Source organism: Heterocephalus glaber, unplaced genomic scaffold (genome assembly GCF_053883595.1).
Source record: "Heterocephalus glaber isolate CG9 unplaced genomic scaffold, H.glaber_assembly_v1.0 deba00000594, whole genome shotgun sequence".
Taxonomy (NCBI): domain Eukaryota; kingdom Metazoa; phylum Chordata; class Mammalia; order Rodentia; family Bathyergidae; genus Heterocephalus; species Heterocephalus glaber.
The window spans coordinates 215,122-231,628 of NW_028258151.1; the positions used below are offsets into that span (position 1 = coordinate 215,122).

Here is a 16,507-nt window from a genome sequence, read left to right on the forward strand (position 1 = left end):
TATGTATATTATTGATAATTTTTCTACTAATCCAGAAAAATAGGTATTAGTGTTTATCTACTTTACAAATAAGAAAACATGAGCACTGAAGATTCAAGTAGTTTACCTGAAATTACCCAGTTAGGAGGTAAGCAACCAGTATCTGAGTCAAGTTCTGCCTGAATCTGTATCTGACCTTGCCTGGTCCATTCTCTTGGGAATAGCAAAGGAGAGGCTTGGATCTCTACTCTATGCTGGTTATCCTGCTAAGGACCTTTCCCACTTTCATTATTTACTCCATCTTTGGACATGGTTGCTAGAACTCCTCGCAGACAAGAAACCCTAATTGCAGAAAACTTAGTGTCATGCCTGGCTAGTAAGTAGAAGAGACAGGATTTGGAACCACCCTGTTTGACTCCAAATCCCATGTTCCTTTCTCTCCCAAGAGCTATCCCTGTAAGGATCAGAAATATTTTATCATGTGGCAACCACTGAAAACCACAGTAGACTCCCGATGGATGGGACTGTACTGTGTACAACATAGGACTCTACATATCATAGACCTACATAAGGTACGTATCCAGACCTAGACAGATACATTCTTGTGTCTGTTTTTCTGCTTTTGACTGTCCCCTGAAGCTGCCGAATGCTTCCCACTCAAGGTACCTGTCCAATTGGAGCAGTCTCTTTTATTTTCTTCTAATACAACTTTACAACAACTAACAAAACAACCTTTAAGAGCTATAAGAATATATACAAGGCTAGCTTGTTAATACCACAAAGATGATCAAGTTACTTGTTAACTTTTTAATTTCATATTTATTATTTGTTTCTCAAAAAAGGTAAAGTTCATAGAAGAATGAATTTTGTGTAAAGGAGCTATTACTTTTTTACTCCACTACACTCTGTTTAAGAAGTAACAGAGAGTATTCAACAATGCTTTGTTAGTTTATCTTTGTGTTAGCTTTTTGTTACTTTTAAAAAATACTTGATAAAAACAACTTAAATGAGGAAAGGTTTATTTTGGCTCACAGTTTCAAAGGTTTTAGTTCATGGTCAGCTATTTGCATTGCTTTTAAGCCTGTGGTAAGGTAGAAATATCATAGCAGACAAGAGTGCCAAAGGAAAGCTGCTCACCTTATGGCAATCAGGAAGCAGAGTGAGAGCCAGAAAGCCTGACAGGAAGGGGCTTGTGACAAAAATACAGTCCCCAACGTCATGTCTCCCAAGTCCCACTGCCCTAGATAAGACCCCACCTCCTAACAGCCTATTCAGCTATGAACTCATTAATGGAATTAATCTACTGATGAAAGTATGATGATCTGATCACTTCCAAAAGCCCTGACATTGGCCTTTGTGGGATATTTTAGATCCAAATCACAACAGCATGGATCAGTGCTTCTCCAAAGTATGGTCCTTGGACCAGTACAGGTATCACGGATCCACCTGTTAGAAAAGCACATTTTTTTTGCCTCATCTCAAACTTACAGAAATGAAGTTTCTGAGTATGGTCCAAGAAATTTACATTTAACCAAGCCCTTCAAAAAGTGATAACATATGCACTAATCCAGAGTTGGAAAGTGACCAGATTTGAGTAAGCATTTTCTCCAAGGGAAGTGAGAGGCAAGCCAATCATGACCTTGAGCAACTCTGCTGTAACTAAGTCTCCCCATTCTGTCACATGGAAGTAATAGTAGTGTTTTGTCACAATCAAATAAAAACATTGAAATGTATAATACACATACAACTGAGAATAGATGCCATGGTTGGTGATATTTTGAAATGATAGACTTTTTTTCAAATTAATTCTATGATGTGATTGACACTATTGTCACACCTGCTCATTTGGTCACATTTGGATAACCAAACTCATGTTTTATCTTAAAGGACAAACCAGTCTTCTTTTCATTCTGTTCACTATGAGAAAATTATAAATCATTTGATGTTGGAGAATTAAGATTAATGAACTTCTCTTTGCTAATCACAATTTGCATCATCAGCAGATGTAAGGGATAGCTATCTCTCCATTAAATGACACCAAGAGTCAAAAAGATGTCTTAAAAGAACATCATAGATAATTCATGCCTAAAAAAACGACCCAATTTCAATTGATGAATTTCCATTTCTTTCTTAGAACAACCTCTCATTCTTAACTTTACCCTTTCTGGACTCTCAAATTTCTTAGACATAATCTAGAACATTTCATATTCTGGGGAGTCTTTCAAAGTTTATTTTAAAGAATATTTTCCAATTTCTTTGTTTAAAAAACAAATATTGCACCCTTTTCCCATTTATTATTATGGACTTGTAAATATTCTTTTTCTCAAAGAATATCAAATTTTAAATTCTTTGACTTTTTATAAACTTTTCAAGTAGTTTGTGAGTCTGAGCTTTGTGCTTACAGGCTGAATGGTTATCAAGTATGTAGTTCAAAATATATTTTAAAGAAATATGTTGTTTGTGGAAGAATAAATACTAACTAAAATAAGAGCTTTAAGATTAAAAATATACAGTAATTGCATAATGCTGATACTGTTATAATGGAATTTGGTGGATCAAAATGCACAAAATCTCCAAAACACATGTCTCTACAGAGATTACTCATCATTATGACCTACTTTCATAATCAGTTTCTACCTTGATACTTTAAAATGGATGTGGAATATATACAATTTATGCTTAACTGCATAGCAAACATCGATAAAATATTGACCTAAAAAGAATCAAACTTTGCAGCAAACGAACGAATATATGAATGAGGTAAAATATGCTTTTCTCTGAAAAGTAAAGCTGGTGTCCAAAAAATTCCAAAAAGGTAGCTGAGAATGGCTTACACCATTTACAAGTAAATGTGATACAAGCTTATTGAATAATAAGTTTTTAAAATAATGACCTACCCACGGAGTTTGTGCTGACACAAATAATTGGAATATATATTGAAAAAAAGGTAACTTCAAAACACTCAGCAAGATCACAAAGAAGGAAAAAGAGTAACTAATTTTTCCCAGAATAAGTGAAACAAAATCTGTTGAAATCTCTAAAATTTCTAACTAGTTAAAGTGGTTTTTAATTCTATTTGTCTAAAATATAAAATGATCTCATCCTGAAAAAAAGTTTGCAAAAAATGTGTAAGGAATATCACAGAAAAGTCATAGATTAAGATATTTGAGTGGAAATCAAAAGTAAGAAATAATCTAGTTTTTCAGTGTGAACTTCCAATGTGTAACTTGCTTATTACAATTCACAGATACTGCTTAACACTACTTGGTTGCCCTATTGTAATGTTTAAATGCAGTAATCATTTTACAAGCTAAAGGAGCTGAATTGCCCATTTTTTATCAGTTTACAATGAGTGAAGGAAATATGATTTGATCAATGTTGAGACAAAAAAAATCTGAGGGTCCCAACTGCATTAGATGAGCAAGATGAGCGTTCTAGTGAAAGTTCATACTATCTTTCTGTGCTAAAGTCAGTCATTTGTAAGAAAATATAAATTAAAACCCCTTGTAATTGTAAAAAGATAATTTTCTAAAAGCAAACATTTACTATTTTTACCTGTGTAACAGCATTAAGAAATAAGTAATAGACAATATGCATATTCCCATTTTTATAAGAAAACTAAATCCAGGGAGGCAGTGATGTTTTTCCAGTTCATAAAATTCCAAGATGATCCAATCACTTGCGTGTCACCACGACCGTCACCTCAAGCATGGTCATCTCTTATTCCTAATGGAACCATTTTCTCTGTCACGTAGTGGTAAGAAGCAGACTTCATCAGCTACTTTCTCCACCTTGAAATGTACCTCCTATCAAAAAGATAGGAGAAGCTGACTTTTTTCCTCTGGAGAAAGCCAGTTAACTACTACAAATGGTCACACCAATTGCCTCCTGAATCCAGGGTGATCTCTGTGTGAAGGTGCTGCTAAATCCGCTTACTTGAGGACCAGTTCCTGCTTATCTTGAGAACATATATGAGATGAGTTGTATCCTCTTAGCTCCATAAGGTAAGACTGTCTTTCTGTCTTTGCAATGTGTTGGAGTGTCCATGCTATGCATCATATTCTGGTTTAATACTTATTCGATTATAAAGTGTTCTCTTTGCCCAGGACCTTTGCCAGGAGGATGTATGGGTTGGGTACAGATATTGTTTTGGGTTATACTTCCTCGAAAGTTGGAACTGAGGAACAGGGCTTCAGCTTCAGCAAAGATCTCCAGATTGTGAGTATGCCATAGAATCGCCAGTCTTTGTGGAAGCCAGTAAAGACTTGACAGGAGAATGATTTAGAATGCTTTGGTAGCGTACCTGGCCTAAGTGAGAGGCATAGGTCAGAATGACATATCTCAACGATTACTAAGACTGAATTTCCTGCTAGTCTAATAGAATAGAACTGTGCACTAATAATTATATTATGTAAGTAAATTAGGGGCAATAATTCAAGTCACTTTATCTACTCACTATGCAGTTCATACCACTAATTTAGGAGAAAAATCTTTCACTGCATGTGTCACTGTTATTAGCTTACAGGGAGGAAGACTGTAGAATACAATTTGGAAAATGAGAGCGAAGCTCATAAATTAAAAGTCACCTGATATTTTTTCCATTGTCAACAGGAGACAAATATAAAATACTAACACAAATAATATGATCTCTAAGTACCAATGAATGTAGAAAAACACTGCTGGTAATGGAGAGACATGCATTGGGAAGGGTGCTTCCTCTCTAATCTTCATTCTCAAAATTATGGAAACTGGAAAAGCAATCCCAAAATATGTTTTAAATAAATTTCTGTATGATTATTTTGATAATATGCTACATATGAGTAAAATTTGGTAGTCAAAGAAAATAAGGAAATCTAAGTGTTTATATTCATTTTTATATTTTCCTGTCTTTGAAAGGCAATTTTCTCACACTTAAGGAGGAGAAAATGAATCTAGCATTTATGTTTTAAAATTCTGGAGCTATAAAGAGATGATTCTTCTCCACCATATCCAAGGGCTCTTTTGCTTTCTTCCTTACTATGTCGTAACTCTCAATTTATCATTTTCTGTGATCTTAATAATTCAAAAGCAAAAGCCAGGGATATGTTTTATAATAGTATATTAGCAAGAAAATAAGTTTCTACTTTATTTTATGATAAAATACAGCTATCTTACTTTTGTAACAAAAATTCATGTATATTTATTTGTAAGATATTGAGTTGTTATTTATCAAATATTTATAACACGTTTGTTTAAAACATATATTAAGCCTTCTAAGATAATTTCCTTTGTTAATAAAAATGGACTCCAAGGGGCCAGGGATTTAGCTCAGTGGTTCCACTGCCTGCCTTACAACCACAAGGTCCTGAGTTTAATCCCTGGTACAAAAAAAAAAAAAAAAACTCCAGTTGGATAGGATATTAGATATCTGTTAGTTATAAAATAATAATATCTATATATACATACACACATTTATACTCAATTGCTTTAGATAATTTATATATGCATTCTGTATTAAAGAATTACATTGTGCTTTATATACTATTGTATATATTAATGCTATTATACATTGTTATTTATTATCTACAGTAGTAGGTACTTTGTTGAATAATTTTAATTTATTTTGCTAAATATTTGACATAATCTTATTTAATATCATGACTGAATGAGAAAGTATTATGATCATGCATACCACACATTTAGTGAGAGATGAAAGGTAAAATTAACACTACTATGAGACATTGTTCCTTCAATTTCAATACGCACTGATCGGCAGTATTGATCAGAAGGTAGCTGTTGCGCTACAGCAGGGATCAGCAACTTTAGGCCAGCTACTGCCTGCTGTCCATTTTGTGAAGCCCAGGTGCTAAGAGTAGGTAATACATTTTTAATGATGAGAGGAAAAAATCAAATTAGGTGATATTTCATAACATATGACAATTAGAAAGCAGCAGTATTTCTGAGCAATATATCGCAATTTCAAACACATGTAAATTGTTTGCATTCTCACAACACCTGCCAAGTGGGTGACCTGACAGACAATAGGAACACAACATGCTAGATGACCCATCACAAGGCACCCCCAAGATGACATAAAACCCCAAACCCAGGCCATAATTCAGCTCTCCCTTGAGGGCCCTCACACTGCTTTGAGTGTGCACTTTTAAAATTACGCCTTATAAACCTCTTTATGCCTCTCACTGACACATCTTGAAAATTCTTCATGATGGAAGTCAGCAAACCTACAAGCTACACAGTGGGTGGAGCTGGTTGAGGTCCCTATCTCCTTTTTTAAGGGGCTTCTGCAGACTCTATAGAGTGACTGTTATAAATTCTTGGAAATACATCCTGTTTGACAATCAGTCTGTAACAATGCACAGGAAAACTGTCTTCAGTCTACTTGTAGTTTTCCTGAGATTTCTCAGTTCTCCTGATCTCATTTTTGATCATCTCCTTTTAATTTCATCTTAATTTCCACTCAGAATTATTTTCTGAATGACAACATCCTTTTCTCCATACATTTGTAGGGACATAACTCGATAGCCTAACGTGGATCTCCATAGTCGAAGCTAAGTAGTAATGGACTTGGCCTTGATTACTGTCCAATCCACTGTAGAAGACTGGAGACAGAAACAGGTCAAGTAGATGGCCAATCTTTAGAAGATGGGTTAAATTTATGCCTAAATCCAGATTATCTTGTCATTTATTCTAATGTGCCTCAGTGGTCATGTCAGAAATGCCATAATAAACTATCACTAAGCAGTGATAATTTGTTCAAAAAGATTTGAACAATTACCAAACAAAGATATGCAACAGTTATATATTTATATATTTCATTAAGAATTACTCCTGCTACATATATTCTCTAGTTCTACATTGTTTAAACATGCACATTTATATTTGTATCACAATTAGAATTAAATATTTTAAATACAGTACTTTTTTAATCTTTCCATGGATGCAAACCAAAAATTAGGTTCTAAAGGAAGTATACAAGAAATAAAAGATGTGAATGATCATCCAGCCATAGCTGTAGAAATGTTTTGTGTTGTCAAAATTAAATGACAATAATCCTATAGTTGAGAAAGAAATAGATTAGATATTATCTATGGCCATCTTATGTAGTAGAATGAAATATAGAGTTTTATTATCCTGAAGAAAAAAGGAAAAAGATCTGCAATCTTAAAAATACAAAGATAGATATATAGGTAACTTAAAGAATAATTTTGAGCATATAGTATTCTATTTAAGATTTTCTAATGCATTATCCAAATATCTAAGTGTGAATAAATATATTCTTACACAGCACTCAGAAGACTAAATAAAGACAAACCCAAATATATGTAACAAATTTAGTCACTTTGTAAACTCATCAACTTGCCACTGCATTTAGTTGATTTATAAAGGATGGCAAAAATACTGCATACATTATGGATTTAGGTCAGAATTCTAAAATTATGCTCTTTCCAAGAAAAGAGCAAACTGAAGTAAGAGATGAAATCAGTTCCTAAATAACACCACTCTTTCAATAATGTTACTTTATTTATCTTTAAAATTGTTTGACTTTCAAACAAGTTCATATGCCTACCAAACTTATGGATTGAAGTAAAGTAATTCATTCTAATTATCAATAAAGAATTGACCAAGAAATATGTAATTAAAAGCATTCATAAAAAAGAAACTAAGTTATTTGCAAAACTTGAATGAATGGTCCAAAACATTAAAATCTGTGTCTACTCCCAACCATCATGAATGGGCCATTCAGGACTGAGATTGCTTTCTATTTGGACGTGACTACCCAGAAGAGCTTTTGGGAGCTTCCTTTTATTTTGCTTTAATCAAGTATAAGTATCTTCTAGAACCTTGGTCCTATCTTTTTTTTTTTTGGTACCAGGGATCGAACTCAGGACCTTGCATTTGTGAGGCAGGTGTGGTGCCACTGAGCTAAATCTCTGGCCCCTCTTCTAGAACCCTGGGTGAGAAAGAAGAAGACTCTCATCATGTAATCTGAGTGGAGAAGGCAAAACCAGAGGTCATATATTCAATGAGATCACTCCTTATAATAGCAAGAAAAAGTTCTAATGATTTTGTTTTAGGTAAAATATATGCTAATATACAAAATTATATTTTAGAGTTTCAAGCATTAGAATTTCAAAAAAATTAAGTGAGTGATAATATGTTTAAGGAAGTTCTTTTCACTCATTTATTCATTCAGTGTTCGTTTGAGCACAGACTACATTTGAAACACTGTGGTAAGTGCTGACCACAACACCAAGAAAAATAAAACAAGGTCTTCGACATCCAAGAAGTGAAAACAAAATGAAAGAATTAAAGCATGTTCACAAATGAAATATGATATTTAATATTTCCTTTAATACACATCATAAGTAGTATAGGCTTTTTTATAATGACAATTTTTCTTGGAGGAAATTAACAAAATGATTTTTTTTCTTTTCTTGATACTAGGGATTGAACCCAGGGCCTTCACACTGAGCTATATCCTCAGCCTGTCTTTAAATTTTTTATTTTGAGACAGGGTCTTACCAAGTCACTCTCAGGCAGGGTCTATGAATTTTCAACAACACAGTCAATGTTTTGAGGTACAGAAAATTACTAAACTTCTCTGGCTTTACTTTTTTTCTCTATGTAGACTTTTACTTATGAAACTGACATGACTATGGTGTAGATAAAAGTCTATGAAATAATTCATGTTCGAAAGTACTTTGTGTAACACTTAAAACTGATACTAATATTAAAAATTATAAAAGTATATCTTTGGTTAACTTACACTTATTAAATTGTTTCAAATCAAACTTTAATTATCTCATTTTCTCCAATCATAACAATACTTATTTCACTAATGAGACTATAGCTACACTTCAATATTGTATTCAATCTGAACACTTTTCTTTTAAAAAGAATTCCAGGATACACTGAGAAAAATTCTCCAAGTGTTCATTTGATGTCTGACATAGTAATAGTTTATAAAATATTCCAATTATCAAAAAACATATTGTAGGTTATATTATTTTGCATCCATTGACATGTTTTATGAAAAGAGTACAATGATCAAAGTGTCTTGAATAAAGCATTTTTGATATAGCCATTAAAATTATTTCAGAGTTTTTCTATGACATTTTAATATAATTTCCATAATTAGCACATATTTTTCCATTGTAGCAACTGAATTCCAACTAATTACTAGATTTCACTAATGGGCCAGTCAACCCAGTGAGAGATGGAGGTAGCAAGCATTTGAAAAGAGAAAAATTAGTTGATGTTATATAAGAATGAAAATAAAAAATAATCATTGAAAATAATCACCAAAAGAGTACTTTTCATTCTTTTTTTTTTGCTATTCTAAAACTTAAAAATTATTCAAGTAGAATGTTAACAGAAAGACTATCAGTTATTAGCTTGAGAGAGTAGCTGTTATTCCATATAAGGCCTTACATTGTTTGTCCAAAAGTTCAGCTTCTTCAAAAGTACTCAGCTAATTTTCCTTTCAAGAATGTAGTTTCATAATCATTTAAAGTCTATAAAAGTACAAATATAAAAAGGAAATTTAGATACATTCTGTGAATCAAAGATGGATATCATTATTTGGAGAAATTTTTGGAATAGATGGTGTAGTTTAAGAATTAGCTGAGCTGGGGATGGTGGCCCACACATGTATTTGCAACACATGAGAGGCTGAGGCAGGAGAATGCAATTTCAAGGCCCGCCTGGGCTATGTAGCAATTTCAGAGCCAGCCTGAATTACACAATAAGACCTGTGTCAACCAACCAAACAAATAAACAAAAATACTAGCTGATTGTAACAATGGTCAGTTCATTATCCAACACAGACAAAGGAAAGCCTGAGAAGTAAACAGGTCTCCCTAGAGATTTCTGAGCTAAGTAACATATGGTTCTAGAACAAGGACAGGGTTGGAGTACAGTGAGACAGAGCAGCAAGAGCCTTCACTAGCTCTGCACACTACCTTATGGGTTCAAGTTTCATTCCTTTCATTATCTTTCCATGGCAAATATGTCATATAAATCATGGCCAGGCTTTGCCAGTCAGAGTCTCAAAGCTCGAGGGCCCTACGAAGCCAATTCTCTACACCTAGAATTCAAACACTTCTCAACATTCACCACATATTTTCTAAGTCTGTCTCTGTCAGAAATTGGTGAGGGCAACAGGAATACTACAGATACTAAAATAATCTATTTTCAGAGAATGCACCATGAACAAACAGGTGGGTGTATATTTTACAAGAACTATTATGAAAAAAAATTAAATATGTTGTCTTAGTCACTTTCTTGTTGCTGGGACAAAATACCTAACAGCTGCAACTTAAAGGAGAAAAGATTTGTTTTGACCGGCTCACAGTTATTAGAGGATTCAGTCCCTGGTTGGTAGGCTCCAAGCCAGAAAGGGCATGGTAGAAGGGCCTGGTGGCAGAAAGTGGTTCATGTCATGGCGGTCTGGAAACACAGAGAGAAGGGAGGATCCAGGGAGGGAGATACATCCTTTCAGGTCATCCCCCAGTGGCCCACTTCCAACTAGGCCCCATTTCGTAATAGCACATTTAGCTCAGAATTCAAAGCCATGGATAAGTACAGCAACCCCATGATCCAATCACTTTCCAAAAGCCCTACCTCTGGGCACGGAGGTCTTTGGGGGACATTCTAGATTTTAACAATAGCACATGGCTAATGGTGTGGTAGGAAGCAATTACAGAAAGCCTCTTTGATGAGGTCTGTTTTAACAGGGACCTGAAGGGAGTTTGGGAGTGAGAAATGTGCTAGAAACATTAGGCAGTTTGGGGGGTTTTTTGTATGCAATACTGTAAGTACATTGCCAAATGGAAGTCTAAAGTTAGACTTGTTTCTTTGGGAGATATGCAACTTCTTCAAACTTCCTTCTGGTGAGCACATAACCAACACTCGCTCCTCTCCTCAGCCCAAAGAAGTGACAGGATATGTAGATGCTGGCCCCAAGAGGCCAGAGCCCAGTTTCCTTTCTATAAGAAAGAGGAGAATAAGCCAGAAGCAATGAAGCAAGTGTGGAGATCTGTAATAGCTCTCTGTGTCCCCCTTCCCTCTCTTCCTTACCCAGCTAGACACAGTAATACTGTGATTTGAGGCGAATGAGCCCCTTTCAGAAGAAGTACAATCTGAGGAAACAATCATACATTAGTCTGAACACAAATTTACAAATTATTCTACATAATAAAAATCTTAACCAAGCTTAAAGTTTATAAAAAGCAACAAAATAGGTAAATGTCAAAGAGTGAGTAAAACAAAAAAGAAACTGTGTAATCATGTATCCCAAGCATCCATGGGAGGGTGACTTTCTACTTCCTGTAGAAAACTCCTTTGGCCCCGGTGTGTCATGTACAGCCTTTGTCATACCTGATTGCACTGAAAATGTAAAGTGTACACCTGGCTCAATGACTGATATGATGGATCTGTGTTTCTATGTAGTTAAAAGAAACAGATATTTTCAAATTCCCTAGAAGTAAGTGAGGAGTCACAAAGCGTATTTTCTCCATGGCAGCTTTATATTCTAAAAAGTACAATATATAATTTGTTGCAACCCATATAATTTGTTGCAACAACACTTTATTGGTCAAAACACTTGCTTGATTTTTATGAAAAAAGTTTTCACAACACAGATGCTCATAAATAAAATGCACAAAATTATTTTTCCACCATTATAAAAAATGCAAATGAAAAACTTAAAAGAAAATATTTGCTGTTGAAGTGTATACATATGAAATATTTTATATCCATATTTACAACAAAATAAATTATCTGATGAATAAATTTATCATTAAATGTAGTTAGGGATATAGGAAAACAAGAACTTTTTAAGATCTACATGCTTGACTTCAAGTTATGGCTGTAAGATTTTGAATTCATTTTAGTTTTTAAAGTAACAACAGAAGTGCTCAAATAAATTTTGCAGTTTTAAAAATATCTTCAAAACTGCTGTAATAAATAGAATATAAAGAATGGTCATTGTCTAATAGACTTGTGGCTTGTAGGTGAATGGGAACAAGGTGTTTTGGGCACTAAAAGGTTTGAGTGGTGATGCTGATTGAATTACCAGGCAGTCATTATACTGAACACTAACAGGGAGTTTTAGGAAATTCTATTTGTTCTTTAGTATAACATGCCGTAGAATTATTATGCATAAGTATGGGATTATATTTGTTTTATACAAACACATACATATGGATACACAATTTTAAGCTGAATTTATGAAATAAATTTTTGAAATTATGAATTTATGGAATTTTTGGAATTTATGAACATTTTGAATTTATGAAATAAATTTTTGGAAGAAAATTTTTAATGTACATTTTATATCAAACACAAAATTTAAGTCATGATACCATAAATCCTTGAGTAGATGAATGAATGATGCACATTACCCAGGGGAAAGACTTTGCTCTTAATTACCATAATTAATTTTCAACTGTTGCTTGGTTAAACAAAAGTGAGCTCAGTGATCAAACAATTGATTTTTTGAATACTGAATAAGTTTTATATTAAATTGATCAAAAAGCATCTCGTATGTGCAGCCAAGAGCACAGTCCCTTACTCCCCTTCCCAGTTGTATGTTTTAGATATAAATGTCCCCCCAAAGTCTCACGTGTTCAGAGGCAGGGATTTTGGAAGGTAACTGGATTTTGAGGGCTCTAATTTGAGATTAATCCATTGATGAGTCTATCTGGTCCCTGACTGTTTTCTGTCTGGTTCTTTCCTTTTCCCTCTGCTCTGTGGCTGCCATGAGGTGAAGCACTTCCTTCCATCACATCCTTCCGCCATGATGTTTCTGCCTGGGAACCACACCCTCCCCCCAGCCCAAACTGAAAGCTTGAGTCAAACGTAACCTCTCCTCCCCTGAGATGTGTAAATCAGTTATTTTGTCCCAGCAAAAGAAAGGTGATAAAACACCAGTTAGGAGATACAGTGTCTGTCCAGGAGGGAAAGCCTACCAACACTTCTTATTCCCACATCCAGCTCCATATTGCAGAGGGTCTACCACAGGCAAGTGCAGTTAAGTGATCGGGAGCTTTCTTCTTCCACCTCACTCTTAGCGAAGCCTGTCATACTCATTCCAGAGATTAAACTTCCTTGAAAAACAGTGCAGCAAATTCTGACAACATATTCAAAATTTAAAATTTACTTTTCTGAATTCTTTTCTGTGTTTTTGGCAGCTTGGTGTTACAAGCACAACAAAATCAGACAGAACACCTTGAGAAATCTAACCAACCAAACTGTCTAATGACAGTTTTCCTCTTGATACATCCTAACATTTTATTGATATATTTATTTATATTTACACATTTTTTCTATAAAGACAAATATAGAATGTCTTTCTGGGAAGGCTCTCTAAGAGTACTTCTGCCAGAGAAATCTATCAGAGCATCTAGAAATAAAGAAAACATGAAGTTGAGCCCAGGCAAATTCCTACAAATGGTTTTTCAAGTGAGTGAAAGCTATAAATTATGATCATATGCTTCATCATGCCAAGGGCTAAATATGGATAACTCTGAGAAGATTTTCCATAATAATAATAAATATGTAATGCAATCATGCAAATCATTTTTTTGAAAATGGAATGATTCCACTGATTTGCTTGCCTTTATTTAATCCTAGCAGGAGAAGAAACCCAAAATCATTACTTTGTTATTTAAAAGCAATCTGTGAATGGAAGACTTTTATACCGTTAAACATTGATCACCCCACAGATGACACCTCATGGTGAGGCTGGTGTCTCACGCAATAGGTACTGTTTCACCCTACCTATACCTTAAGTTTTTAAAAATTAAAACATTTATTTCAGCAACATAATATTTAACATAATTTCTAAAACGAATACCAAGGAAAAGTTACGAGGTTTAAAAAATTGTGATTCCATAAACATAGTGCCTCATTAATTATTACTTTGACATAAAAAAGCACTTTTGCACATAATTTTAAATAGGTCTATATGAGCAGCTTTCACATTTTGAAAATTAAGAAAATGGTATGGTTCTAGTGTTCAGAGTGATATCAATATTTATTATAAAATATTCCTAACTTATAAATCTGACATTTCTGTGGAAATATAGATAAGCTAGAAATGCAACAGACTTATTTTGGTTACTATATTCATAATCCAATCTTTCCCGCTTAAAAAATACTGACAAAATTTTATGGAAAATCCCAAAGGAATGGAATTTGGAGGATTCAGTTCAGCTGGCTTACTACCAGGAAAGTGTTAATGTTATCAAGGGAGTTATCTAAATTCAAATCTATGCCACTAAGTAGAGTAAAACAAAGATAAACACAATTTAAATAGGCTATTGGGAACTTTATAGTACCTCTATATATTTGGGTTTAGAAGAGGGCTTTCAATGAAATAAATATAATCATAATTTTACCAATGAAAGCATGCATGTAATTTTCTATTATAAGCTATTATATATACCTATTTCAAATTGATTCATTCTGAAAGCCATTTCCTTTTTAAGAAAGTACACAGTCCTCTAGGTTATTATTAGATATGATTAGGCTAAGGATGAACATTTAAGACAAAATGCTGCTGGACTGAAAAATATGACAGCCTTTTGCTAGACTTAACAAAGAAAATACTTATACATTAGTCATGTGTAGGCTTTCTCTAAAATTTAAATCACATTTCTTCATCAGTTTAACAGATCAAATTGAATTCATTATTACTGTTTTGCTCAAGATGGAGACTGCATTTAGAAAGGTTTTATTCACTATTATTCCACTTTCCTTTTCAATCATACAAATAAGAACAAAACACACACATACATACACACACAAGCACATACTCCTACCAATTATAATTTCTCTACCAAAAATAAGTGCTCAAAAGATGGAGGAAAGGACTGACAATGTAAAATTTTGTTTAAATTTGGTTAGTCTCTTTAACATAACTAAGACTAAAAAAATTTGGTTTCAGTTTTGTTGCACTGGAAAGGTAATTCTTTAAATGGTCCAATAAAATAAATTTTTAAAAGAAATTCTGACTACTTAAAATTAAAATAGTAGATATATGCACTCATTTTGAAGTAAAGAAAATAATTGAAAGTGATTGTATTTTACAGTCTTTCTACTGTTTTCAGTCTGAAAACCAATAATCCACCCAAACTTGCATTACACAGTAGTCATAGTAAGAACAATAAACAAAGATAACCTACCAGTATGGGAAATCATGTCAAAGGGAGAACAAATCTGACCAGCTCTGTAGGAGTAGCTTAAGTCTTATCACCATGGCTGCATATGCATTAGCATTATAGCATTATCATTTACTTACACTTTTTTTTTTTTTTTTTTTGAGTACCAGGGATTGAACTCAGGTCCTTGCACTTGCAAGGCAGGCGGCCTTGAGCTAAATCCCCGGCCCTACAATTTTATTCTTTAAAGGAATTAAAAAATATCCACATTAGAAGTAGACTCATTCAAAGTAATAATATTTATGAAATCCCATGTGTGCTAGTCTACTTATCCTTTTTCTAATAAAGTACATTATTACATGAAATAAATATCCCTTACAGTGATCCCACAGGCCACCAACAATACAGGCAAAACATTTAATGAAAACATACCACTTTATAAAATTTCTCAACCTAACTTTTTTCATAAAAAAACCCAATGAACATATATTAGCATGAATTTTAAAAACACAGACTAATAATATCATGCTTGCAAGTCATGCCATAGAGAATGACCTTTAGGCTTTAAAAATAAGAACAAAGGCAGCTGAGTTGATATGTTGAACCTGAAATACTCATGGCCTCAGCCTCATACTGAAAAATTAAAAAGCTGTACAGAAGTTCTAATTTACACCTAATGAAGGTGTATAGAGTGCAGGCAATGGAAACACTGACCTAAAATTCCACTTGGATCCTGTCTTCCCCATACAAAAAGCCTTTATGGTTCCTGCAGTTGAGTTAAAAGAGACTTTTCATGGCCATGAGTGATTTCTATGCACAAGGGAAAAGAAAAGGGCCAAATGTGGTTCAATATTACAACTCTGATGCTTGTGTCCTGCAGAAAATTGCATTTTGAGCTCTTGATTTGGATTTGATCATTCTCGGTACTCTCCTATATTCCATTGCTTCTGCAATAAAGTTTCAAATCACCTGCCCTTGCATCTCAGGAGTGCTGATAAAGCCCATTAGAGTTTATTCCCGAAAGCAGATGGAATAATCATCAAAACTCAAAGAGCTAAGAAGACAAATGAGCTCATAATGGTATAAATTATATTAAAATCTCAGAGTCCTCATGAACTTAAACTACCTAGATTTTACATATCAATGTAAAATTCTGTCATGTTCCTAGATGTTCATTTCATTTTCATATGCACAACTAGGAATGAGCTCTTCCTAACATATAATTTCTTTATGAAATATAACAATATTAGATACAACATTCACTTAATAGAGTTCACAACAATATAATAACAAATGATAGAAAAGAAAGCATGGATTCTAACCACTTTGTCCTCCTTTGGGAATGCATCCAAGGAAGCAGAGTA

At 33.8% G+C, this 16,507-nt stretch overlaps 1 protein-coding gene across 2 annotated transcripts in view; it reads right to left on the minus strand.

The window, feature by feature from the left end:
* The window catches only part of LOC110345624 (regulating synaptic membrane exocytosis protein 1-like), a 222,389-nt gene that overhangs the window by 15,709 nt on the left and 190,173 nt on the right, over nucleotides 1-16,507 (minus strand). For both annotated transcript variants that reach the window (XM_021243724.2, XM_021243722.2), the window contains one exon: nucleotides 1-16,477. This exon is cut by the window's left edge and continues 15,709 nt beyond it. In XM_021243724.2, coding sequence (XP_021099383.1) covers nucleotides 16,403-16,477 — 75 coding nt within the window. In that variant the 3' untranslated portion in view covers nucleotides 1-16,402. The remainder of the gene's footprint in view (nucleotides 16,478-16,507) is intronic.